Consider the following 25,591-nt stretch of genomic DNA (forward strand, 5'->3'; position numbering starts at 1 on the left):
TCGCTAGTTCCTAGCTAAATTTGATTGGTTACAACACTTATTGCATCATTCTATTCTGAGATATTGTTATTCGATTGCTTAGCAAAATAGAACGTTTCAGTAAGTGTTGTTGTTTTTTGGAATTTCGCAGAAAGTTACTCGAGAGATATCTGTGCTAGCCGTCCCTAATTTAGCAGTGTAAGACTAGAGAGAAGGCAGCTAGTCATCACCACCCACCACCAACTCTTGGGCCACTCTTTACCAACGAATAGTAGGATTGACCGTCGCATTATACGTCCCCACAGCTGGGAGGACGAGCATATTTAGCGCGACGCGGGCGCGAACCCGCGAATTATGAGTTGCACGCCTTACGCGTTTGGCCATGCCAGGCATTTTAGTAAGTACTCTTAGTTATCTATAATAACATAATTTCCAGAAAATCAGAAAACTGTTAGTAATATAAAAAGCTTTACCCACATTTTCACGTTTTTGCAAATCCAAAACTTTTATTAAACTTGTATGTTTTTAATTTAGTGATTTATTGAGTTTTAAGTTTACTCTGTTCCAGACATTAGGTTAAGATGGCTCGTGCTGTAAGGAAGCAGCAAAAGACGCGGCGAAAAGCAAAAGGCATTGAGAATTGTAATGTAAGTATGTGTGATTCACATAATTATGTTTGATTTATATTAATTTGAAAAAAGTAGCCCAGTATGTTTCACCAATACATTTTTTCCTTTAACTATAACGGTGTGAATTAATAGTGAATTTTTATTATACGTAATAGGGGCGGTTTGAATCGGAACATTTTCAATTACCATTCTGCCTACTCTGCAATGCAGCTTTATCGAACGAGGCGCTTGTTCCTAGCAAACTGAAGAGACACTTGGAAACAAAACATTCAGCTGTGAAGGATAAACCAAAAGATTACTTCGAGAATCTCGCGGGTCAACAACATGAGCAATCAAGGAAGATGTGAAATACATGAAGCTGCCCGAAAAAGGATTGATTGCAAGTTATAAGGTTGCTCAATTGTTGGCAAAACGCAAGAAAGTGCATACGGAGGCCGAATCAGTCATTGTGCCAGCGTTAGCAATCATTGTTGAAACTATGCTTGGAACGGATGCCGCCAAAAGGTTAAGTAAGTTCCACTGTCCAATGACACAATTTCGCGCAGAATTGTAGACTTATCATTGGATTTGAAGGATCAAGTTTGCGAACACTTGGAAGCTCCTGAAGATGAATTGTGTCTGCTATGGTCTGTTGATGTTGATGAATCTTCTGACGTTAGTGAAAAGCTCAAGTTCTGACTTTTGTTCGATTCATAAAAGATGGAAAAATCATAAACGAATACTTATTTTGCAAAGATTTAAAAAAGTACAGCGAAAGGCCAAGACATTTTCGAGTTGGTGAATGAAAACATTTTGCTCTTAAAATTGCATTGGAATAACTGTGTCAGCGTTTGCACCGATGGCTGTCCTTCAATACAAGGAAAAAGAGGGATTCGTCACTCTGATGCGCCAACAAAATCCAAACATTAGGATTGTTCACTGCATGATTCACAAAGGTGCTCGCCTCCAAATCTTTGCCGAAAGATTAGCAGTCTGTTATGAATCAAGTTATTCAAGTGGTGAATTTCATCAAGTCTCAGCCACTTCAATCTCAACTTTTCTCTCTTCTCTGTGAGGCGATGGATTCAGACTACAAAAATCTACTGTATTACACTGAAGTTCGGTGGCTTTTGAAAGGACAGGGGTTAAAGCGTCTTGTCCAACTAAAAATTGAAGTAATTTCTTTCTTGGAGATTGAGGAAGCAGGTTTTGAATTTTCTTTTCATGATGAGATCTTTTGGCTGAAGGTTCACTTTCTCTCCGACTTGTTTGACAAATTAAATTCTCTGAACTTAAGTCTCCAAGGACCATCTGAAAACATTATTACTGCAACATCCAAACCGAAGGCCTTCGATGAAAAGTTGACGCTGTGGAAGAATAAGATCTCGAAAAGAGTCCTTGATTGTATTCCTTCCATTAACGAATGTCCCTCAAATTTTGAACACATTAAGCGATCTACAGTCCGCACTAAAACATTACTTCCCGTCACTTGCTGTCGATGAATATAACTGGGTGACCTATCCATTCGGAATCAACGAGACAACAAATCTTACAACTGAGGAGGAAGAACAGCTCAATGATTTACGAAACGACAAATTTTATTTGTCATTGTTTCTCGAAAAGTGCTTGGATGAGTTTTGGATCTCCATTAAAATTCATATCCTGCAATCAGTTCAAAAGTTGAATTTCTGCTTTCATTTGCATCTTCGTGGTTTTGCGAAATTGATTTTCGGCATTGACTGAAATTAAAGCCAGAAAGAGAGAGAGGCTTCTTACAGTCGATGATCAAATGCGAACTTGTTTGTCAACGTTAGAGCTTCGCTTCAATTTGATTTGCTCTCGGAAGCAGGCACAAGCGTCACATTGAAAACGTGTAAAAATAAAAGTGTTAAATTTTTCTGCTATACATTAAAATCAGTTAAAGTTTAGAACGAACACGACCAAAGCAAGCGATAGTATTGTCAATGTGTAGATGACATTAATATCGCTTACTTTGGCCGTGATTTTCGTTCTAAGGCTTTTAAGTTCACTCTTTGTTTTACGTGCATTTAAACATGATACACAATTACATTATTATCGCTTGCTTTGGCCGTGACTTTCGTTCTAAGGCCTTTAACCCTTGTCGTATAACCCTTAACATCGTTAAGGCTTTCTAGGTGTGCCGTGAAAATTTTCAGATTGTCCTAGTGTGCCGCAAGCCAGAAAAGGTTGAGAACCACTGCTTTGTACAATATAAATTCATACTTTCATCTAGCTTTTAGTGGAAATCAGTTAAAATACATTTTAATCTTGATATAATTCAGTGACATGTTTGTTCTAACTGAGATTTCCTTTTATTTTTGTTTAATGAAGCAGACAGCAGCAGCTAGATACATAAAATGCCATAAGTTTTTATGAGTGATCCAAACTAAGTGTGCATGTAAAAGTCATTCATTGGAGTACAAGGTGATTACAAAGAAAGGGCCACAGCTCAGCACATTATTTCTCACAAATAGCATGGTATAGGAAGTTGAAATTGTACAGGGTTCTAATGGGTATCATGTGAAAGGAAGGCCACTTTGATTTATTTCTGATTGGTATAAATGGCTCATTTGATTGCAGTGTAGTTCATTTAACCAACATGAAATTGACAAGTTTGCAGATAGGTGAGCAAGTAAAGTGTAATTACACTATAGGCTACAACATTAAAGCAGTACTGAGGGAATAGCAGAGTGCATAACATCTGCAGAGGGCTTTATTCCAGTGTTGTTGTGTAATTACAAAAGAAATACAAGGAGATAGGTTGGATTTATAAACCATATAGAGCTCATCAACACCTAGTTAGCTGAAGCTGTTGCTGAGGTCTGAAAAAGTCAGCTCAAGTACATATGGATGCAGTAATGGATGTTTTGTTACCCTGTGTCAGGATTTGGCAACTTCAACTGTTCAATGAGCTCTTCAGTCAACTTTGAAATGTTTCCTGACATGATGAATTATGTTTAAAGATTTTTAAAAAAATTAATTTAACCATTGTTAATTATATAAAAGACTGGGAGTTGTTGAACATTTTCCTGCCAATGTAGTATTGACTGATGTAGCACGTTTCACTCATCCAACTGTATTATCTGGTTGGAAACTAATCCATATATAACATTTTCTAAACATCTTCATCATACTAAGGTTACAGGGTGGTGTGGTTTTTACAGCTGACTTTATTACTAGATCATAACATTTCTAATACCCATCAACATGTGAAATGCAAACGTGTATATTTCATGCTGCAGGGTACTGTGAAATGAACATAACAAATGTTAGTTTCATTGACAGAATGTGATGGAAATTATTGTTTACATGCAGAATGGTGATTCTCCACCTATTGGTAACTAGTTGGAACATATCTTGCAGGAACCTGTTGAAGGCAGAATAATTTCACATTTCTCTTCTTGTGAGTTGCGAACTCGTTCAATGGGCCTGACATCAGTTAACTTCTGTTTATGGGACTGTCTGAAATTATACATATGTCATAGGGCCTCAAAGATACAATATTCTGGGAAGTGGCCAGCATATCAAATAAGATTTGTGAACTTAATATGATGTTCATTGTTACATTAATGTAATGCATAATAATAAGAATAAATAATAAGAGACACCACAGCAGCCAAGTGGTGATCCACTTCCACAATAGAGGGTGTGATGTTGATATGAAGTGTGAGTGATGAAAGTTAGACCTCATTTCTGCTGCTTAGGTTAGTATAAATTTTGCCCATGTGCAGGAGGTGGACAAAAAAAAAGTGTCCTTTTTAATTTGTTATATCTTTTATTAGATAACAGAAAAATATTTAAAACATACGTTTTTAGAACACACTTGATGAGATCTGTTCAAATACAATCTTAAATCCTAATTTTAACAACTGTAGGCTACTAGGAATAAGAATATCTAAGAAACTGTAGCAGGTGCACATCACTTATGATAAAATGTAACAAAAATCATAAAAAGTTCAGGTATTTACAAAAGTCATGTAAAAATTAGGATTTGATATATTTGAACAAATCTTATCTAGCACATTTTAAAAACATAGTTTTTACACATTTTCCTATTATTTATTAAAAGATATAACAAATTAACAACATTTTAAAAGGGGCAACTTCTTTAGTTCACTCCCTATATATATAAACATATATATATATTTAATTGAGTAATATTTAAGCATCATGGTATTTTCTTTTTTTATTATTTGCTTTTTCTTCTCTGATATATTGTTCTTGGTATTTAAGAATGAGTAATTGATTAAATTATACATCATTTGCAGTGGCTGGCTAGTGGGTTTGATTTATTTGGTTTCATAATGTAAACATACCAATTTCAGTACATATGTCTTAAAATTTTTTTTATTATAATCATTATGTTATTACTGAATTTCTTGAAAAGATTAATTTGTTTAGTATGTATTATTAAGTGTTATTTTATATATACTATTAAATTTTTTAGAAGTAATTTTATGTATAAAGGCTTAATTTTTGATCTAATGCTGATTTGTACTTGATTTGTCATAGAGCAGAAGAAGTTACTAATTTATCTTCCTTTTTTTCATTTAAAGAATAGCTTCCTCTTATGTCCTGTGTTGTTATTCAAGGGTTATTTTGCATTTCATTGTTTGCAGTTTTATGTATCATTCTTAAACATTATTTTTCATTGTAACTATACATTAAATATATATTATTTAAATCATTTTTGCATTGAGACTGAAATTTTTATTTTCTGCTATATTACAATTTATTTTGTATAATCATTATGAAAGGGTTTTTCTTTATTGCATTTCTTTGTCAAAAGTTTCTGAAGTGTTCATTATAGGGTTTATATAGTTGTTCTGTATTTTGGTGGTAAATTTCTGTGTTCAAAGGCGTGTTAATACAATTATGATATTGAATTATTTTTATGGATAATTTTTAAAATTAGGATGGTGTATCAAGTTCTTTGTTTAAGGGTTGTGCTGTCTTTGTCATAAGTGTTCACAAGAATGGTAAAAACTTAACACACTGTGTAACCATGGTTCAACTTTGAATTTTATTTGCTGAAAGTTAAAATTATCTACTAGTTTGAACACAAGCCTGAAGTAGGGGAGAGATAAAAATATTGTGTGTACAAATAAATACATGTAATTTAAAAAACAACAAGGAACATGCAAGTATATTGAGACTGTCCTATCCACTGTACTAAACCCTAAAATAATAACAAAACACTCAAAGCCATCCCTTATTATTCAGATATGTAATGTCTTCCCTTTAACTTCCTTACATTAACTGCATATACTACATCTGAAGGCAATCCTTTTAAAAGGTCAACTACCCTGTTAGAAAAATAAAGTTGTCTTAGTTAAAGACAACTGTTACGTTTATAATTTCCCTTAACAGTCTTAAACACCTTGATCAGTATTTGACATAGTATGTTTTGAATTTATAATTTGTTCTGTGTGTGTGTGTGTGTGTTCATATATATATATACATATAAATACAGATAGGTAATTTGATGTTGTTTAAATTATCTTTCTCCTTACCATTGTATTGAGCTCACACCTATTCTGCTCATGGTGTAATGGGCCTCTGGATGAATCTGATGTTGCCTGTAATGTGAGAAATATTGAGTTTAAACAGTCTGGTAGATAGTTTAAGCTCAATAAAATGATGATACTTATTTTTGTAGAAGAGACTGTTTATTGTTCTTTGGGCAAGTATACACAAGCAATATTTGTGTTAGTGAATTAATAAGAATTGTTTGTTCGTAGTTATTTTGAACCCAGTTTTTTTCTTTCATGAACTCAGTTACTAAGAGATTCTGTACTACTTTATAATACAAATATCTTATAGAATGTTCTGTTGTTAAGTTTCTGTATTCAATTTTTCTGATACTAATGCAGCTCTACTTGAACATAGTATATTATTAAAGATTCCACATAACTCACTGCATTAGCCTAAATTACACTCCCATAAAGATCTTATTATTAAGTACTGTATGGAAATAAGATCAGTTGAAAGTTATAAACAACTATTTATACTGATTGATTAATTAAATCTTAATTGTAAGTGTAACTCAAGATAGTTTATACAACTTCATAACTGGCTATTATTTCCAACAGTCTCTTTTTTACATTGAAATTTGCATTTTTTCTGTTTTCATTTCAGGTAATATATTAAGTTTTTTCACAGATGACCTAACTACAATTATGGCTGTTTTGTTTGTTGTTTATTTATATATATTTGATATTTACATATAAAGCAGTTTAAGGCTGTCAATAAAATATTCAGTTCCAGACCACATAGAAGACTGAATATTGTTTGTGAGTTTGTAAAATTTTGTATACAAATAATTATTTGTATTCACTATTTGTAATCATCATTATTTTAAATTGTATTGTTTTTTTATATAAATGTATATTTGTGTTAACAAAGAAAATTGTGTGTATGTCTTGTTGGCAAGTATCATAAATTTGATACATATTAATATTTATTTAAGTTCTAAATTAAAATTTCCAACATATTTTGAAACCATAATATGTAACAGGAGAACTCCGACGATTGGACTGTAAGAAACAATAAGGAATAAGAAGTCATCCCATTATCATAAAGTGGAGAAAGTAATTTATATAGATTTACAGCATGAAAACAACATACAAAAGTTTTATTAATACGTTCTTGTACAGAAGAAATGTAATTAGAGTTTCAATTCTCAGTAACATATAGGTATATTCTAGTAGTTGTATTTTAGGATTTTTTAAAGGTTGTATCCAAATGTTTATGGTTCTAATTCCTTTCAGTATTTGTTACAAATGGTCAGTGCTAGCTAGTGCAGGTATATCTGCTTCTCTAAGTGGTGAGTATAGAAGAAGAATTATTAATTACTTTTTAATATTATCTGGTATATTGGCCATGTGCGTAACTAGGCACAGAGGAAACATTCCCTTTTTTGTAGTAATGAGATTTGTCTGTATCCAACTTCTTCCTTTTGTATCAACTTTAACTTATATCAACTCTTCCAATGTTTCCAATTCTGGCTTTGGTTCTTACTTGTTGTGGTGTATTTCTCCTGAGAATACGACAAAAGTAAGCCATTTTCATAAGTGACAAAAATGGTTAACAATAAGTGTCTATGTTTACACTTTCTTGATTTTGTTACTGGTCATATGATCAAGATACATTTGCAGCAGTTGAAATCGTATACTCATTAACAATTATGTATTTAAGTTTGGGATAGTTAGGTTATATTCTGAAAGTTAAATTTTAAATTCTGTTAATTTTTTATGGTTTTTGCAGCATACTCAAAATGAGAAAAGTTGTAACTTCACTGTTCTAAAAAAACTGTAAATTTAATATCCTGTAACTTTTAAACAGTTTTGAAATTAAATTTTTCAATCTTCAAAGATGTGTGTGTGTGTTTGATTCATTCAGCAGCTTTGTAATATTACTATATTTTATAATATTACTATATTTTTTAGTATCATTATTGATGTTGATAAAATATTTAAGCACAGATTAATTGTAGTGATGTAAATATGGTCTTTCAAACACAGCTTGAACTGCAAGATGAAATTAAGTCATTGGAAGGAGAAAGGAATGAATATTCAGTTAAAAACGAACATATACAGAAAGAGGTGTACAAGCTAAATGAACAATTACGTATGACCCATGAAGCCCACATGAATCAATTGACTCAGTTAAAGCAAGAAAAGGAGACTTCAGGCTGTGATCAGTTGCTCATCCAAGAAGCTCTAAGACAAGAAGTATTAAAGTTGAGAGAAGAATATGTTACTCAAAGCAGACAGTTTCCACAACAAGAGAAGTTGGCTACCCAGTTAACGGTAAATCTGAGGAATATGACTTCAGTGCATAAAACATTTTGACAGAAAGTGTTCGTACCCCTGCGTCCTGAGTGGTTTTTTTGCTCATAACTTAAAAACCATCATGAGTAGGCAAATAGAAGTATAATATATTATAAATATTATACTAACACACATCTACATAAATCTTTATTGAAATAAAACAACAAATAAATTGTTTATAAACAAATAACCAAAAATAGGAGGAGCAGAAAGTGTTCATACAGTTCAGAAAGTGTGAAAAAATTGATATTTCCATAAAAATTTTGTTTATTTTGCTGAATAAACTACATTGTACCATTCCAGAACTAGACACTTGGTTCATAATTACTGGAATTTAGCCGGCACAAAATGTATTTTCGGCAATTTAGCGCTGTCTCCGTCATTATCTGCTTGGTCATCATGGCAAACAAGAAACTGTCCAGTGATATAAAATAAACCAAATTATTGTAAAATACAAGTCTTGTGTTTCTTTCTGGTATTGCTACATAACTTGATGTGCCAAAATCTACTGTTCAAAGCATAATTGCCAAGTTTAAGTTTATAGGATCAACTGCTAACCTCCCTCGTTCTGGACGCCCCACAAAAATTCCAGAGAAAACCAAGAGGAAGGTTCTCAGAGAAGTTAGTAGGAACCCTCGTTTCACACATAATGACATACAGAAACTGGTAAGGGAAACTTGGGTTGAAGTAAGCACCTCTACAGTTACGAACATGTTACGCTCTTCTGTGTTCAAAGCATGCCATGCTCATAGAACTCCATATTTAAAGCCTGTTCATTTAGATGTATGATTGAGGTATGCAAGAAAGCATGTAGATAAACCCTTTACTTATTGGAAGAATATTCTTTGGTCAGACGAGACTAAAATCGAGCTTTTCGGCCACAATGATATTCGCTATAATTTCCGTAAGAAGGGGGAATGAAATCTTCTAAAGAGCACCATCCCTACAGTTAAACACGGAGGTGTCTTGATCATGCCATGGGGTTCCTTCAGCTCTTCTGGTGTAAGCAGCCTTAACCGCATCAACGGAATCATGAGAAAAGAAGAGTACGTTGATATATTAGGCACTTGTATCAAGAATGATGCTCGGAACTTGCGGCTTGGGTGTCGTTGGATCTTCCAGCATGACAGTGACCCTGAGCACACATCGAAATATGTGCAATCCTTGTTGTAGAGGAACCATATAAGCATTCTGGAGTGGCCATCACAGTCACCCGATCTTAACCCAATTGAAAACATTTGGCATGAGTTGAATTCCAGGGTTCATCAGCATCATCCGAAAAACTTGCTAAAGTTGAAGGCCTTCTGTAAAGAAGAATGGAGGAAAATACCAGTCAAGTACTGTCAAACAATCATGGAGGGCTAGGAGGAGAGGTTGCGTCAAGTAATTCACCTGAAAGGCTACAAAACTGACCATTAAAGTAGATGCACAAACATTTTCTGCCCCTCCTATGTTTGGTTATTTGTTTATAAACAGTTTATTAGTCATTCAATTTACATAAAAATTTATGTAGATGCGTGTTAGTATAATATATATAATATACTGTACTTTCATTATCCTAATCATGACACTGTTTAAGTTATGAGGAAAAAAACTACTCACGATGCAGGGGTACGAACACTTTCTGTCGTAACTGTAGCTATTTCTCAATCTCCAGGGTTTTCACTCTTTTCCCATCTAAGCATTGAAAATACTTGCTGTAGCCTTTTATATCCCACTCAAATTTGAATGCTCTTCGCAAATTCTCCAGATACTGTATATAAGTACCTCATTCAGATAATGTTAATCACTTTTTCTTAACAAAGCATTCATCACAGGTTTCTATCAACAGGAGTGTTATGATTATTCACAACTTATGTTGTGATTTTGAACATTATTGACACTCTATGATTATTATTTTTTACTTATGTTCATAAATTAATTTATAAAATATTACCAGTGGGTATGAATTTTCAATTTAATGTTTCTACTACAGAGATCAACCAGATCCCTTCCCTTCACCCTTTGCTATCTGGTGTTTATCAACACTCAGTTGAAGCTGTATGTGATATAATCCTTTGTGAGATGAAGACATATGTGGACTGAGGGTGTTTCTCTGAATAGTTCTGAGGTGGCTTTTGCAAGTAACCAGGGAACAAATGGCAAGAATTTAGAGTTGCTACTTCTGATTTATTCTTTTACTTAGTCAGCCTTAACAGGGGATCATTTTGATCAGTTGTCTCCAGCATCTTTCCTTCAGTTGGTTACTTGGGTTTGTGAGGTTTTGGGGGTTTCTCCTATTGTATTTGACTCTACTCCTTCCTTATTAGCAGAAAGGACAGCAAGTGATGTCTTGTTTTTTTCCCCCTTCTCCTAATATTGCTGTTTATACTGGGAGATTTGCTGCTCTGTTATGCAATGGAATAGCTGTGCCTTGACCCCCACATCTATGGGATCAGCATACTTTGGCTTATCACCTCCATGAGAATACCTGTTTAAATTCTCAATGGATGGACCCCTTTTGGACCTGTAAGGGTTTAGATTGAATCCTGAGATCACTTTAAACAGATCACATTTTCTTCCTGTTTATCTTATTATCATACTGTCCTAAGGTATTTATCCTCAATCCAACTTTTGTCTGAAGCATATCAACATTCCCTCAGCAATTTGAGGGCAAGTTGTGGATTTTGCTGACACCTACATGAGTCAGGTTGTCTTCTTCAGTTCTTTCTTTGGTTTCTTTGTTAGTTTGTTGTTGAAATTTATTTTGTACAAACATGTTAGAAACTATTCATTCACCATTTTCTGTCTTCAGGGAACTACAGAAAACTCCTTTTATTCATCCCATGTTATTTGCTGGAATTCCAGAGATATTAGAAGCCCAAATTTATACAGCCTGCTCACATTCTTATTTATTGTTATTGGCTTCCTGCTTTTCTGGTGCTAATTTGGGAGTATTGGCCTGTAGGGTTTTCTGACCTCTTTCTTTGGTTCCCAGAACTGTTTGTTCCCATATTAGGATCTGTTCATATTCTCAAGGATCTTTAATTTGGGTGGACCAATTACAGTGGCTTTAGTGACTACCCTGTGGGTGAGAGAGTAGTGTGAGCATGATTAAATTACTTTCTGGACATCTGGAGTTCTTTCACCAGGGATCCATGGGTACTCTTAATTTTGTGGGCTCAAACTGTTACCTATTTATGTCCAATAGATCCACAATAAGTGGAGTTTTGTTCCCAAGCCATAAGAGAGTTGTTAATCCAAAGGTTAGTGGAGATTTGATCCTGTTTTTCTGGGATTTTATTCCCATTTATTTATTGTACTCATGAAGGTAGGAGATTAGCATTCAACCAATTTTTAGATTTTGCAATGAAATCTTTTCTCAACCTCTGGTAATTCTGTGCCATGGTTCTGGATGACCAAGTTCGATGTTACCAATAGAATTTTCTCAGAGGTTTCTCAGGTTCATGCACAAAGGTCAGATGCTGCAGTTTAGGGCTCTACCTTTTGGTCTTGCATCAGCACCTTCTGTCTTCTGCAGTGTTGTTTGAGCATTTTCTCATCACCTGCATTACTTGGGGCTGTGCACACTTCATAATATTCACATCTGGCTCCTTTTGGCTTCATCCCTTCAATTAGCTTAACAACAATCTCAGATTCTCCTTTCAGAAGCCACAGAAGCAGGCTTCTTTATTAGACTAGAGAAATCTGTTTGGTCACTCACACAATATTTTGTGCATTTGGATGTGTTTTTCAATGGTTACTTAAGTCATACACAACCAACTCCTGTGAGCCTTCAAGCCATGGAAAGAACCATCAGGCTTTTACTTATGTTTTCTTCTCTTACTACAGAGATGGTTCTCTCACTTTTGGGAATGTGGGTATACCTCAAGTCTATCATTCCTTTGAGATAGACACATATGAGATCCCTTCAGTAGTTACTGCACTGCCAGTGGGTCATGCATTCTGATCCTTTGGATCATCCCATGTCATTACCCAAGAGCAACATCATTGATTACAAATGGTGGTTGGATCACAACAACATTAGAGCATCCATTCCACCACCTCGTCCTAAGATCCATCTGTTCATAGATGCATTTCTTCAGTATTAGGGCAGCTTATCTTCAAGGTCAGAACCTCCAGGGTACTTGGACAGAAGATGTGTCTACCTTCCATATAAACATTATTGATCTCCTTGCAGTACACTGGGCATTGTTTCAAAGTCTTTCTCTTTCTTGAAGGGAAAAATTATAATGGTACATTCTGACAATTCTATGATGTGGTATCTCAGATTTCTTGTCTAGTAGGCACACATTCTTGAAACTATTGTTTTCATACTTTGGATCTTCTCTACTGGTTTTTAGCTTGTCATGTTCCCAGAGTGGCAAATTTAGTTGCAGATCAATTATCTCAACCCAACCAACTACTTCTAACAAAACAGGTGATACATCATGAGGTATTTTGAGTAGATTTGCTCTTATTTCAGGTCTCCAACAATCGATGCATTTGTTACTCATTGAAAACACTGGCAGTAGATACATTCATTCAGGACTGAAAAGGATTACAGCTGTATGTCTTTCCCTAAAGTTGGCTATTGCCCTGGGTTCTGACAATGATTCATTCTACTCTCTGTCATGTTCTCTTGGTTGCACCATATTGGCCAGCTGAAGCATTGTTTCTGCTTCTTCAGTATTTGCATGAATGTGTACCGCCATTGGTAATTTTGGTTGATAATTTACATGAAGCTTTCTGGTGGGGGGCATAACCCTTCTCTTTGGTCAATGTTGATTTTCTATATTATTCATGGATGGAGGTCTACTATCTCGTAATTCTGAAAGTGAAGTGGTGTTCCTTCCTGAGTACTTGGTGCAGCACAGATTCTATATAATTATTGTGATAACTGTTAAAACTAAATTGACATTGTATTCCAGGAACCGGTTTATAGACAAAGTTCCTTTCTTGCTGAAATAATAGAACACAAATCCAGACAAAGGAACTGGCTGAAGTTTCTTTCAAACTAAAGCTACAAATAGTAGTTAGGCAGGTGCACATAGCTAACATAAAAAGAACGTATTTTTTATGGAGACTAAAATAAACTGCCATTACATACAGAATATTGTTTAGAGATAAAATTTAGAGCAATTGTAGTCATTCTTTAGATATTAATAAGCAGTTTTATACAGTTTTGACATAAACAAAAAAATACTCTTAAGAAATACATATACAGGGTATCTGAAAATGAATATACCAAAAAAATGGTTGAGTGACTTTATTGTTATTTGAGATAACAACAATAATTGAGTATAAAGATAAGAAGTAGGCTTGTAAATTTTAGTTTTAATTATTAATGGACTTCTACAAGTCTTCCATCATTTTCTATAATTAATCTACTTCTGCATTCAAATTCTGAGAAAACATTTTCCAACACAACAGTAGGGATGGATAAGATAACTTCAAATATCTGATGTTTCAGTTCTTCAAGGTCTTTTGATTTGTTATGGTAGACTTTTGTTTTCAAAAAAACTTCAAAAATGAAAATTTAAAGGGGTTAACTTGGGTGTCCAAGAGGGCTATTTGATAGGTTCTCTTCTACCAACCCAACACTGAAAAAGTTTGATTTAAAAACTTTAATAATTCAAGCAGAGTGAGATGGTGTTCCATCCTGTTGAAAGGTATATCTTTGTAACAAACCAGATGTTTTTTGGAGTTGTGGAATAAAGAACTCTTGCAGCATGTGCAGGTACAAATTCCCAGTAACACTATATTTGTCAAAAAAAAATATTAATTTATTTTTTGGACACCCTGTATAGTAAACATCCTGTTTGAGGAAACTTTGATAAAGAGTGTACTCCTACAAATGTATCTGTAGATTTAGTAAAAAATTGTCTAAGTTATGAGTTACATATGTGAATTGCTTGATCTGTTGTAAAAAGTCTTACAGCTTATAGGCTATAGAACAAAAACTGTGGTCAGCAATTTCTAATTGTTAAACAATGCTCTCCATTTCTAAGGAAATTCTGACTGAACATGACTTTCAAATAGTAAAGTTTGTAAATGTTTCTGTCATTAAGTAGACCAAAATCTCGTTTTAAGCTCGACTGTAACCTTGGACAACCATACTGATTGTGAATAAGAAGTTGTTTTTAAACTGAAATACTATATTTATATTCATTCTGGTGAAAAAAAAAAAAGAATTGCAGAAAACATTTAAAACCAAATACAGAACTGCTGTCTTGGCTATCAGTTAAGTCAAACTGAAGAGAAAATATTCACATTTAAACCAGTAGAAAACATTCAGTACATTGAAAAACTCCAGAAGTAGAGATGCTAATACAAATATCCCATCTTATAATGAATTTAAAACTAAATTGATTAAACATTCAGTACATTGAAAAACTCCAGAAGTAGAGATGCTAATACAAATATCCCATCTTATAATGAGTTTAAAACTAAATTGATTAAACTTCTGGATTGGATCATACTGAAAAAGCTTTAGTTTCATTGTTTTATCTATTTTGTTATGATAGAGGGATTAGAACAAATTCCAGGTTGTAAAATGTATCAGTATTTTCTGTGTAATCTCATTAACTCCTTTTATTTTTAAGTGGATGATGTCCCAGTGAAATGATTTAAAAGCACTTAGAAGAGTGTGTTTAAGAAATTTAAGTGGTATCCCAATTAAATTTGGTAAATAATTCAAATTTACATTCTGTATTTTTATAACTTATTTGAATGAGCTGTCATGTTTTGTTAAAAGTTTTAGCATGCCAATGTGAACAAATAAATTCTGCATGAAGGAAATACAAAAAATAATTTTTATCAGGTAATTTTTTAATTCAGGCAATACCATGAATCAAGCTATGTGCAGATGTATATATATTAAAAATTGTATTCTTTACTACTGTCTTTTCATGTGATATTGTTTATTATTATGTATCATTGATACTATCTCGGAAATTGCATCATCCTTCAGACAGCATGTAGAAGAAAGTAAAACAGTAACATCTGACTTCATAAATGCTGTATTAGTGAAACAAACTGCTCAAAATGAAATAATTAATGAACAGCAGTTAAAAAATGCAGAAAACATTTGGAAAACAAAATGGATGAAGAGTGCCAAAATATCAGCAAAGAATTTATGCAGAAAATGAAAGAACTAGAATTTGACCTCAAACAAAAGTTTGAGGAAGAAAAAAGTGATATAGAACAGAGATACAAGACTAAAATTTGTGAAATGGAAAAATATTTAAAATACCAATTTGAAACAGTAAAAGGTGAAGATAGAAAAAAGATAGAAAATTCATATCAGCAGAAAATTGAAATATTGAAAGAGTTGCATGCTGATGAGAAACAAACTTTAAAAAAATTACATTACGATGAACTTCAGGCTTTAAAAAAAGAACAAATTGAAAATCTAGAAAGTTTGAGTAAACAGTTAAATGATGATTACCAAAAACATATTTCTTTAACAAAAACTCGTAAAAATGGCTTTAGTTCTGTAAGAAATCTTTTTCAAAAGAAAAATAAACAAAGTATCAAATGTTTGCAGCAAGACTTTGAAAAGAAGCTGAAGTTTGTCTCTCATACACTGAATATCAGTCACCAAGATGAAGTAAGTCAATTAAACAGTAAGTTCCAGAATGATGTATCTGCTGTAGAGATGGCTCACCAAGAACAGTTTCAGAGATTGGCAGAAGATATGAGGAGACACTGGGAAGTTGAAAAATCTGAACTTCAGAAACTTCATGCTGAAGAAATTGAAGCAATGAAAGAAAACTTTAACAGAGAGTTTAAACACAAGAAGCAAATAAAGCACATATTGAAGAAACAAATAAACTGAAAATGATCAGTGAAAAAGTTCTTGAAAATATAATAAATAATCTTAAGTTCTTTTGTGAAGAAAAGTCAGAGCATGCTGAATATGAAAAGCAGTCATTGAATGATATAAATAGTTTCGAATTATTAAAATTTCAAGAGGAATGTAAGAGCATCATAAGTGGTGAAAAGCAAAAGGTCATACAAAAATGTGATGAGCAGTTGAAACAAGAAATAGGAAAGTTTCATGAACAACTTTTAGAAAAAATATAAATGTTTGAATGAGTCAGTCAAAGATAAATGTACAGAAATAGAAAATAGAATAAATACCATAAGTAAATCAGTTAAAGAACAGTTACAGATAAAATACCAAAATAGTCATCATAATTTGGAAGAACACTTAAAGACTAAATGGAGTGTAGAAAAATTCAGGTTAGAAGAAGTGCATCAGGATGAAATTAACCATCTTAAGAAATGTTTTCAGCAGCAATTAGAAGAAATTCAACAAAATCACCAAGAAGAGTTGAAAAATTTAGAAAAGACATCCAAACAAAAAATGAACAGCTTGCAAGAGCTTCTTAGAAACAGTAAGTTATTTATGTGTTAAACATCTTATAAATAGAAGTCTTGTTGAAAACAAAAGACCTGTCTTTGGAATACTAACTTTACTCTTGTTATGTATACGTGATGAAGGTTAAACAACACCCTTAAATGTTTATTTTCTGCAACTTTTAATATTTTGAGGCTAGCCATAATCTAGAGAAAATGTTATTATTAACAACTATATCATTTGTGCAGCTGTTTCACCCTTGTTAATTAAAATATAGAATGTGTAGCTGCTTTACATTGTACCATAATCTGCAATAGTTTAAAGTGAGTGAAAGTACCAGTAAATTTAAAAACCTGATATTTGCAGTTATTTTAAACAGTCTTGGTTTGAATTGTACATATATTAGATTGAATCTAATACGATCAGTATGGTATTACTATCAAAGAAACACAGTCAAATAAGTAAGAATAGGAGGCTCATTAAGCATGTGGTAACCACAAGACATTGACCAGTGACTGCAACAACTTTAACAGTTAACAACCTTTATTTCTTTCTTCTCAGTCAGGAATGATCTATTACACTACAACCTTCAACTCATTTGCTTTGAGTATTACTTTCCATTTGGATTTCATTCTCAAGTCTGTTTCTTTCGATCTCTTTATGCCAGCATTTCTTGTTTTTTTTTATGTTCTCACTTTCTGATCCATTAACCTTGGGTTTATCTTTTATTCTTGCCCGTTGTTAATTTTATGCTGCTTGCTTTAGCTAATAGGATACATTCTCATACCCAAATGCCTCATCCCCCTCAAATTTGTGACTCTATTGTTTTGATTTTTATGCTTTCATCTGTACTTTTTCTCTATTCCCTGGGGATTGAACCTTTTACACCTGTATCTGAGACACTTCTTAGTGCATTTATAGACATTCATTCTCTTCTTTTTTTGGCCTCTTCCATTTTTTTATGCTCTGTTTTCCCACACTTCGAGTTCCTTGCTCTTGGGACTCGTGGGGTCAAATTATTTTCCTCTTTCCTGTATGCCTTCCTAAGCATCCTTCTTGGCATGTCCTCCATTTGTTTTCTGTTCTTTCTCCTTTCTTCTCACATTGTCTTGATCTTTACTCTTTCCTCTGATCTCGTAGCAGCATCTTTTATATATTTTGGCATTGTGTGGGCCTTTGCTTACCATATTCATAGTCCTGAGATTGGTATTCCTTGTTCAGAATTTTTCCTTCTGTTAGTGAATTTTGGATCTTTTACCTCTTCTACCTTCATTTCTTTCACATAGATACTCAGTGTGGTTGGTACTTTGAGTCTTTTCTCCTCTTGTCTCAACTGAGTTCAGCTTATCTTTTTTGAGCAATGATATATCTGGCTACCTGATTTTACACTTCTCATCCTCTTACTACAAGAGGCCTTTTTTTGTTTACAGGAGCCTTGGGTTTCTTAGAATCCCTCATTTGTTTGGGATAAACACTAATGTATCTCCAACAATGGACCCTACAGACCCATGGTTTTATTCATAGAGTCATTTTCCCTTTGTGAGCATCTTCTTGGGGTATTGTTGTGGTGATATTGCTGCATCTGGATAACTTCCTGCACTAACTTACTCTCACACAGGATCTTTTACTTTTTTATTGCTTTCATCTCTCTTGACAAATTTCTGTTGAGGGAAGGACTTTGAACATTTCATTGTTGGTCCTGTGCTCCTTCAATTTCAATAGATGCAGCCCTCACTTTGTTCTTTGGATGTTTTTTTGCCTTGTCTTGTTCCACCCAGGCTCTTACACAGTTGTTTTTTGTTCCAACCAGAATCAACATTGTTCTGGTTCATGAAATCTTTAAGTAGCAACCTCTCACATGAATGTGTCAGAAAGTTGAGATATTCAATGTATTTATTTTGAGTTTCTTCTCTTTCTTCAACATCATTGTATGATTGTTCATACAGAAAACTCTATTGTGGTATGGTAGCTTATGTTGCTAATCAAAGAATTATTCTTGTAACCTGTGTTTTTTTCCAATTTTTGTCTGCTTGTTTTACTTAATTTAGTATATTCACCTTTGAACTTAAATTTCTGGTTTGATTGATATTATGCTAAACTCCCCAGATCATTGCCTTTTTCTGACACAGTGAACTTATTTTAGTGGATGGCCAAATCCTACAACTACAACTATACAAGGTCTTACTGTACATCTCATCTCACAGACTGTAAAATAGGCTTATTGATAAAGAACTTGTTTAACAACTCAAACAACTACAACTATACAAGGTCTTACTGCACATCTCACAGACTGTAAAATAGGCTTGTTGATGAAGGACTTATTTAACAACTCAAACTACTACAACTATACAAGGTCTTACTGCACATCTCACAGACTGTAAAATAGGTTTGTTTATAAAGAACTTGTTTAACAACTCAAGCTACTATAACTATACATGGTTCTTGTTTAACAACTCAAACTACTACAACTATACAGGGTCTTACTGTACATCTGACAGGTTGTAAAATAGTACAGGAAGTGTTTATGCATTATAGAAATTGCTTATTAATGCAAATCAAAACCTAGGTATATTATAGCTGATACTCTATTTTTACTTTTAGCAGATTCTGTACTTTTCAGTTTAAAAGAAACAATGTTGTTGTCATTTATCTGTAGCATTATTATTATTATTTTCAAAACTAAACTGAAGTTTTTATTCTGTTATGTCATTTTCAAGATACATCAATAACTTGTTTGTCTGTCTGCTAAGGATCAATTGTAATGTTATTTTTAAAAAATGCAGCAGTTTCAAATGAATGTATCCTATTTGTACCAAGGTAAGTTTATTATTGTTTTTTTATTTATTTCGCTGGCAGTTGTTTTAAATGACCACTTGCATTCAGGAGTTGTCTTTGTTTTTGTATGTACTCACCTCATGACTGAGATTCTGAACTATTAACATAGTAGTTACATATGTTTCCATTTTTAATTTATTTTATATGTTCACATACACACACAAATTACCTATCTTGAACCTGGCTTTTCTTAATTTGCATAAATGGATACTGTAGTAAATAATTGTAGCAGTTTATGGTTTTATGGAAATTAATTTAAACAGTATGATTTTAAAAATATGCTTTGGTAAGTTACAATATACAGAACAGCTTATAAAGCACTAATGGTCAAAAGGTATGAAAAGTATGGATTTCCAGTTAATGAAATAACTCTTTAAACAATAATTTTTTTCTTACTCTGATAAAAGAGCTCTTGGAGTTACAGGCAGAGAAGGGAAAACCTCTAAGTAATGACTTGCACTCCTCCTTGGAAGAAGAAAAACATAAACAAACTGATCTGATTAAGCAGCTCTTTCAACTGTGTAACATGTGTTTTGAGCTTGAAATGACTTTATTATTAACTAAAGGAGATCTTTCTGATTCGAAAGAGGGTTTGGTCCAATGTCAAAAACAAATGGAGGAGTACCTGTATGTTAATAAATTGTGTTTGGATAATTTTTTGTAGTTTTAAGAAGCTTCAAATAATACTAATATGTTGACTTTTATTCATTCAGATGAACTTTTAACCTTGGAATATCTGGTGTTTAATTTGGTTGTAGTTAATATTAACTTTTTTATTGTAATCTTCCAAATGGAAAATAATTATTGAAAGCTCATAGTTTTTTGCATTTTTATCATATCTGTTAAGCAGATGTACAAAGTATTTTGTTGAACAACTTATGTACATATTTAATGAGACTTCAGTTGCAAAATACAGATATATTTAATTACATAAACAGAACACAAATGCAAAAATAGATCTCAGTTGCAAAGTAATGTTAAAGCTAAAAATATTTGAAATGTTGAAAGATATATCTTATATGATATTAAATGACTATAAATATAGAGAGAAACAGTAAACCAAAACATTTGGTTATTTTCATTTCTCTAATAATTGTGATTACTTGAAATTGCTTTATAATTGTTTTTAAAAATAACCTGAATAAATACAGATGTAATTTTACAGTCTTATACATTTTGTTGATATTATACAGTATTGGTATTGAATTGAACATGTAAGAACATACATTTTATTTACAAAGACATAGCTTGTATATTAGTCCTTCAGGAAATGTTATGATGTTGATAACATATATACTATCAGAGATACCAACCATTACAATTTGAGTGTAATCATTACGATTTTGGTGTATACATTACGACTATATGCTCATACAGACAAATATTACGACTTGTTGCAACTCCCAAGTTATATATTATACAGGCCGGTTTCTAAGTAGCGTAGAAACACCAATGTGATTGTTTACAAGATGGATAAAAAAGAGGCCTTGTTCACCAGATTGTCTTGTTTCTGGCAAATCTTAAAGGACTAAAACTGTGAAAGGGCTCTGTCCACAATGATTATGCTCAGTCATTTGAAATAGTTGGCATCTCTGTACTATAAGTAGAAAGAGTTATGAGCAAACAAATATAGTGATAAAAGGTACAATTTTCTATTGAAATGCTCAGATATGAATTAATGATATTGTTTGTATTCAAATGCTGGATACCAAAAATTTAATGTTGCATTAATTTTCAGACACAGTGATCAGTATATATTATTTGCAATAGGTACTTTTCTGTCTAACTTCAGAATAATCTACTTATGTTCAAGGGAACTAAACAGTTGAATGAGGGTCTTGCTATTTAATCAAAAATGTGTGTTAAGCAGCATGAGAAACATGTTCAGAAACACTACTCACCTCTGTGCACCGCAAAGAGCTGATACATTACACTTACTATCATGTAAATTTGTGTGCAGGTTACAAGCTTTTAATAAATTTCCAACTTCTGTATATGTCAACATGTATTGTATCAGTCAATTATAGAATGATACATCCTACATACATAGTAATCTGCATGAGAACCAGCAGGCTTATTCTTTCCTAGGCATTGTTTGTCTTCTGTACTTATTGTTTTAACCTTTTGTTACTATTCATTGTATAGTCCCTCTTTTCTTAACTTTATTAATTGAAAGAATTATTTTCACTTTGATTTTCGTTTAATTGACCTATGCTTTTATTCCTATATCTGTTCTCATTGTTTAATCTGGCATCCAGTTCTTTTCCACATCTCATTATTTATGCACAGTCGTCATACCTAGATCAGTTTATTTTTAACAGATACATAAAATAAAAACACAAACATACCACTACAACAACATTTTCATGGTTTAATTGGATTATGTATTCATGTTTCTGGCATCTTCCAAGATATATAACACTGCTTCACAGTAGTCATTCAATATTGTAATGACAGTGGAGACACTACAGCGCTTTGGTGTAGATTTTCTTAAAGTTCGATATGACCTGCTGGTCCATGGGCTGAATGAGAGGAGTCGTGTCAGGGGGCAAGAGCTTCACTGTAATGAAACTGTACTCCTCCACCAACTCGTCCTCCAAGCCTGGTGAGTGAGCAGGTGCATTGTCCATCACAAGAAGGGCTTTGAGTGGCAACTGTTTTTCCGTGAGGTAATTCTTTACACTTGAGGCAAAAACTTCATGGACCCACTCCATAAAAAACTGCCTGGTTACCCATGCTTTACTATTAGCCCTCCACGTGACATTTATACTTTTCAGGACATTATTTTTCTTAAAAACCCTTGGGTTCTCAGAATGGTACATAAGCAAAGGCTTAAGTTTTAAGTCCCCATTTGCATTACTACATAACAATAGAGTTAGCCTGTCCTTCATTGGCTTGTGTCCTAGTAGTGACTTCTCCTCCTTGGTGATGTAGGTCCTCTTTGGCATTTTCTTCCAAAAGAGGCCTGCCTCATCACAGTTGAACACTTGTTGGGGAAAAGAACCCTCAGCTTGTACATAGTCCTTAAATTCCCTAACAAATTTATCAGCAGCGTCTTTGTTAGAACTGGCACCCTCCTCATGTCTCACCACACTATGTATGCCACTTCTCTTCCTAAATTTTTCAAACCACCCCTACTACCATTAAAGGAATCACTTGTATCAGCACTCGTTCCAGGGATGTTTTACAGGAGATCAGCATGCAACTGCTTTGCTTTCTCACAAATGATGGTCTCAGAAATGCTACCACCAGCTAACTGTTTTTCGTTTACCCAAATCAACAAGTCTTTCTACCTCTTCCATTGTTTATGATCTTTGTGGTGTAAGCACTGTCACTCCTTTTGCAACATCAGCTCCTTTGATGACCTCTTTATTTTTCAGTATGGTGCAGACTGTAGACTTTGCCATACCAAACTGTGTAGCAAGGTCAGACACGCGAACACCACTCTCATACTTCGCTGTGAAATCTTTTTTCACCTCTATTGTGGCTCTAACAACTTTTATTTTTGCTTTGCTGCTTTCATTATCTTTCTTTGACCCCATGGTGGCTTATTTAATCAGAATATTTAGAAAAAAAACAAAGAAAAACGAGAACGTTCACAGCAGATTTTAGCGGGGGTGTGGACTGAGCGACAGGTGCGGGTAAAATGTTTTGGGCAAGCTTGGCGTGGGCTGAAAATGGTCGAAGGGTCGTTCGGGTCATTAGTCGGGTTATTTAGGGGGTTCGGGCCACGACAGCTTGGTTCGGGAATTGAGTTTATGTTCGACAATCAAGACCTTTTTCTCTCAAACAGTATGTTCGAGAAGGGAGTCGTTCGAGAACCGAGGCACCACTGTAATTTCAAATTGTCACCTACACAAGATAGTTGATAACTTTGCTGTAAGGAGTTTTGATATTATATTATTGGGTCACTCAGGTACTTTCTCTGGGGACTTATATACCTTCTCGGAGTAATACAAATTCGCTAATAATAATAACATACTTCGCTTTAAAAACGTATTATCAATTCATCATCTAGTATAAAAATTAGGCTACAACAGGTGTTTTTTATGAGTTGTTATTAAAATATTACTATTTGTGAAAACAATTTGTGGCAACTATTGAATATTTTAAATAGAACGTAAAGAATATCTGCGTGTCTTTGAAACGATACTTTATTTTAAAGGCTTTAAATATATTGTATTTTTATTGTATTAAACAAGCAAAAATTGGCTTTAAAGTGATATTTAGACGTGGAATTTTGCTGTACATAGAACTATTTTTATTTCTGCCTTTAAACTGCATTAAAATTTTACATTTTTGTTTTGTATGTTCATATTATAAGTTTTGAATGTTAACTTCATATGATGTTTCTGGCTGGAATGTAACATCCGAGCTATGCTGTATGTGTGCGATGGCTGGATGTTAGTTCAAATATAAAGCCGTCATTTTTATCTCTTTTCTATAAAGAATGTAGCCTTTAACATTAAATAAATGAGTAGAAAATAATAAAAATGTTTTTTCATAACATCTTCATTGTGGTTATTCCTACAATGAATCAGTACTAATATTTTAACAGTATTTCCTGGTATGGTTCTGTCGTTGATAAACACAAAGATACATAATGGGCTTTCTGTGTCATGCCCACCACGGGTAAAGAAACCTGGTTTTTGAAGTCACGAGCCTGTACAATTATTGCTTAGCCACCAGGTGTAGATGGGGGAAGGAAGTTATGTCACTGAGTAAAAAAACCTACAAGAAGTAGTTCATGGTTTCAGTCCCTTTCTTAAATTAAAAACGTTACATAAATGAGTTACTTTAAGGGCATTCTTATATAAAAGTGTATAGACAAATTACAGCAGGGGCTTCACTCTTCTACAAGTTGCATCAGGGTTTTGTCAGTTTATCAACGGGTCCGGCATGGACAGGTGGTTAAGGCGCGCTCGACTTGTAATCCGAAGGTCGCAGGTTCGAATCTCCATTACACCAAACATACTTGCTCTTTCAGCTGTGGGGGCATTATAATGTGACGGTCAATCCCACTATTCGTTGGTAAAAGAGTAGTGGGTGGTGATGAGGAGGTTCTTTATAATGTTTGTTTTGAATTAGGAACAAAGCTCTGCCCACCACGGGTATCGAAACCCGGTTTCCATCGGTGAGTCCGCAGACAACCGTTGTGTCACTGTGGATCTTTATAATGTTTAAGTTTCAATGCGTAGAAATGTGTTAGTGCTAGTACTTGCTTCGATTAAGAACTTGCATCCACAGTTCAGTTTTTCCGCAATAATTCACAAAACATTTGAAACCACATTTTTTTTATTAACATATCACGATTTAATACAATGTTAAACAGTTTTTTCCGTAATAATTCACAAAACATTTGAAACCACAATTTTTTTTTATTAACATATCACGATTTAATACAATGTTTAAAAGTTCCTTGAAAATTACCTTTACAGTTCCTTTACCTACAATTTGTGAGAAATTAATTTTTATTTTGCTGTGAAATTAGGTTAGATAACTTCACCTATATGTTACTGAGGTGAACCACTTTTTCACCCTAATTTTGTATTCTGCATACAGTTTTACACTTTATTTATAACAAAGAGATTTTAAACTACTTACATTATTTATTACAAATATATTTTTAAACTAGTTACTTTATTTGTTACATAATGATTTTAAACTACCTATTTTATATATTACATAATGATTGTAAATTACTTATTTATTGCATAATGATATTAAACTACTCACTTCGTTTATTATATAATGATTGTCAACTACTTATTTTATTTATTGCATAATGATTTTAAACAACTTACTTTATTTATTACAGAAGGGATTTTAAATTATTTACTTTATTTATTACTTAATGGTTTTAAACTACTTACATTATTTACTGAAGAAGGGAGTTTAAACTATTTATTTTATTTTTTACAAAAGGATTTTCAACAACTTACTTTATTTATTACAGAAGAATTTTAAACTAC

The 25,591-nt window shown here is 33.2% G+C and overlaps 1 protein-coding gene across 2 annotated transcripts; it reads left to right on the forward strand.

The window, feature by feature from the left end:
* The first annotated feature begins 242 nt into the window (after positions 1-242).
* Positions 243-24,130, forward strand: LOC143237357 (uncharacterized). 2 transcript variants are annotated; one of them, XM_076476514.1, is made up of 5 exons: positions 243-376; positions 548-626; positions 8,132-8,419; positions 16,722-16,821; positions 20,027-24,130. In XM_076476514.1, exons 2-5 carry the CDS (start codon positions 561-563, stop codon positions 20,281-20,283), a joined length of 711 nt encoding a protein of 236 aa, XP_076332629.1. In that variant the 5' UTR covers positions 243-376; positions 548-560; the 3' UTR covers positions 20,284-24,130. The 2 variants fall into 2 exon arrangements, 1 of the variants encoding a protein (XP_076332629.1); XR_013020036.1 differs by lacking the exons at positions 243-376; positions 548-626; positions 8,132-8,419 and having other exon boundaries at positions 15,074-16,821; positions 20,027-20,074.
* Positions 24,131-25,591: the final 1,461 nt, after the last annotated feature.

Source organism: Tachypleus tridentatus, chromosome 13 (assembly GCF_004210375.1).
Source record: "Tachypleus tridentatus isolate NWPU-2018 chromosome 13, ASM421037v1, whole genome shotgun sequence".
NCBI lineage: Eukaryota > Metazoa > Arthropoda > Merostomata > Xiphosura > Limulidae > Tachypleus > Tachypleus tridentatus.

Coding starts and splice junctions, on each gene's coding strand:
- LOC143237357 (XM_076476514.1), top strand. CDS start 561: ATGGCTCGTGCTGTAAGGAAGCAGCAAAAGACGCGGCGAAAAGCAAAA. Junction 627..8,131: donor AAGGCATTGAGAATTGTAAT/GTAAGTATGTGT, acceptor TTTCAAACACAG/CTTGAACTGCAAGATGAAAT. Junction 8,420..16,721: donor AGTTGGCTACCCAGTTAACG/GTAAATCTGAGG, acceptor TGTTTTCAGCAG/CAATTAGAAGAAATTCAACA.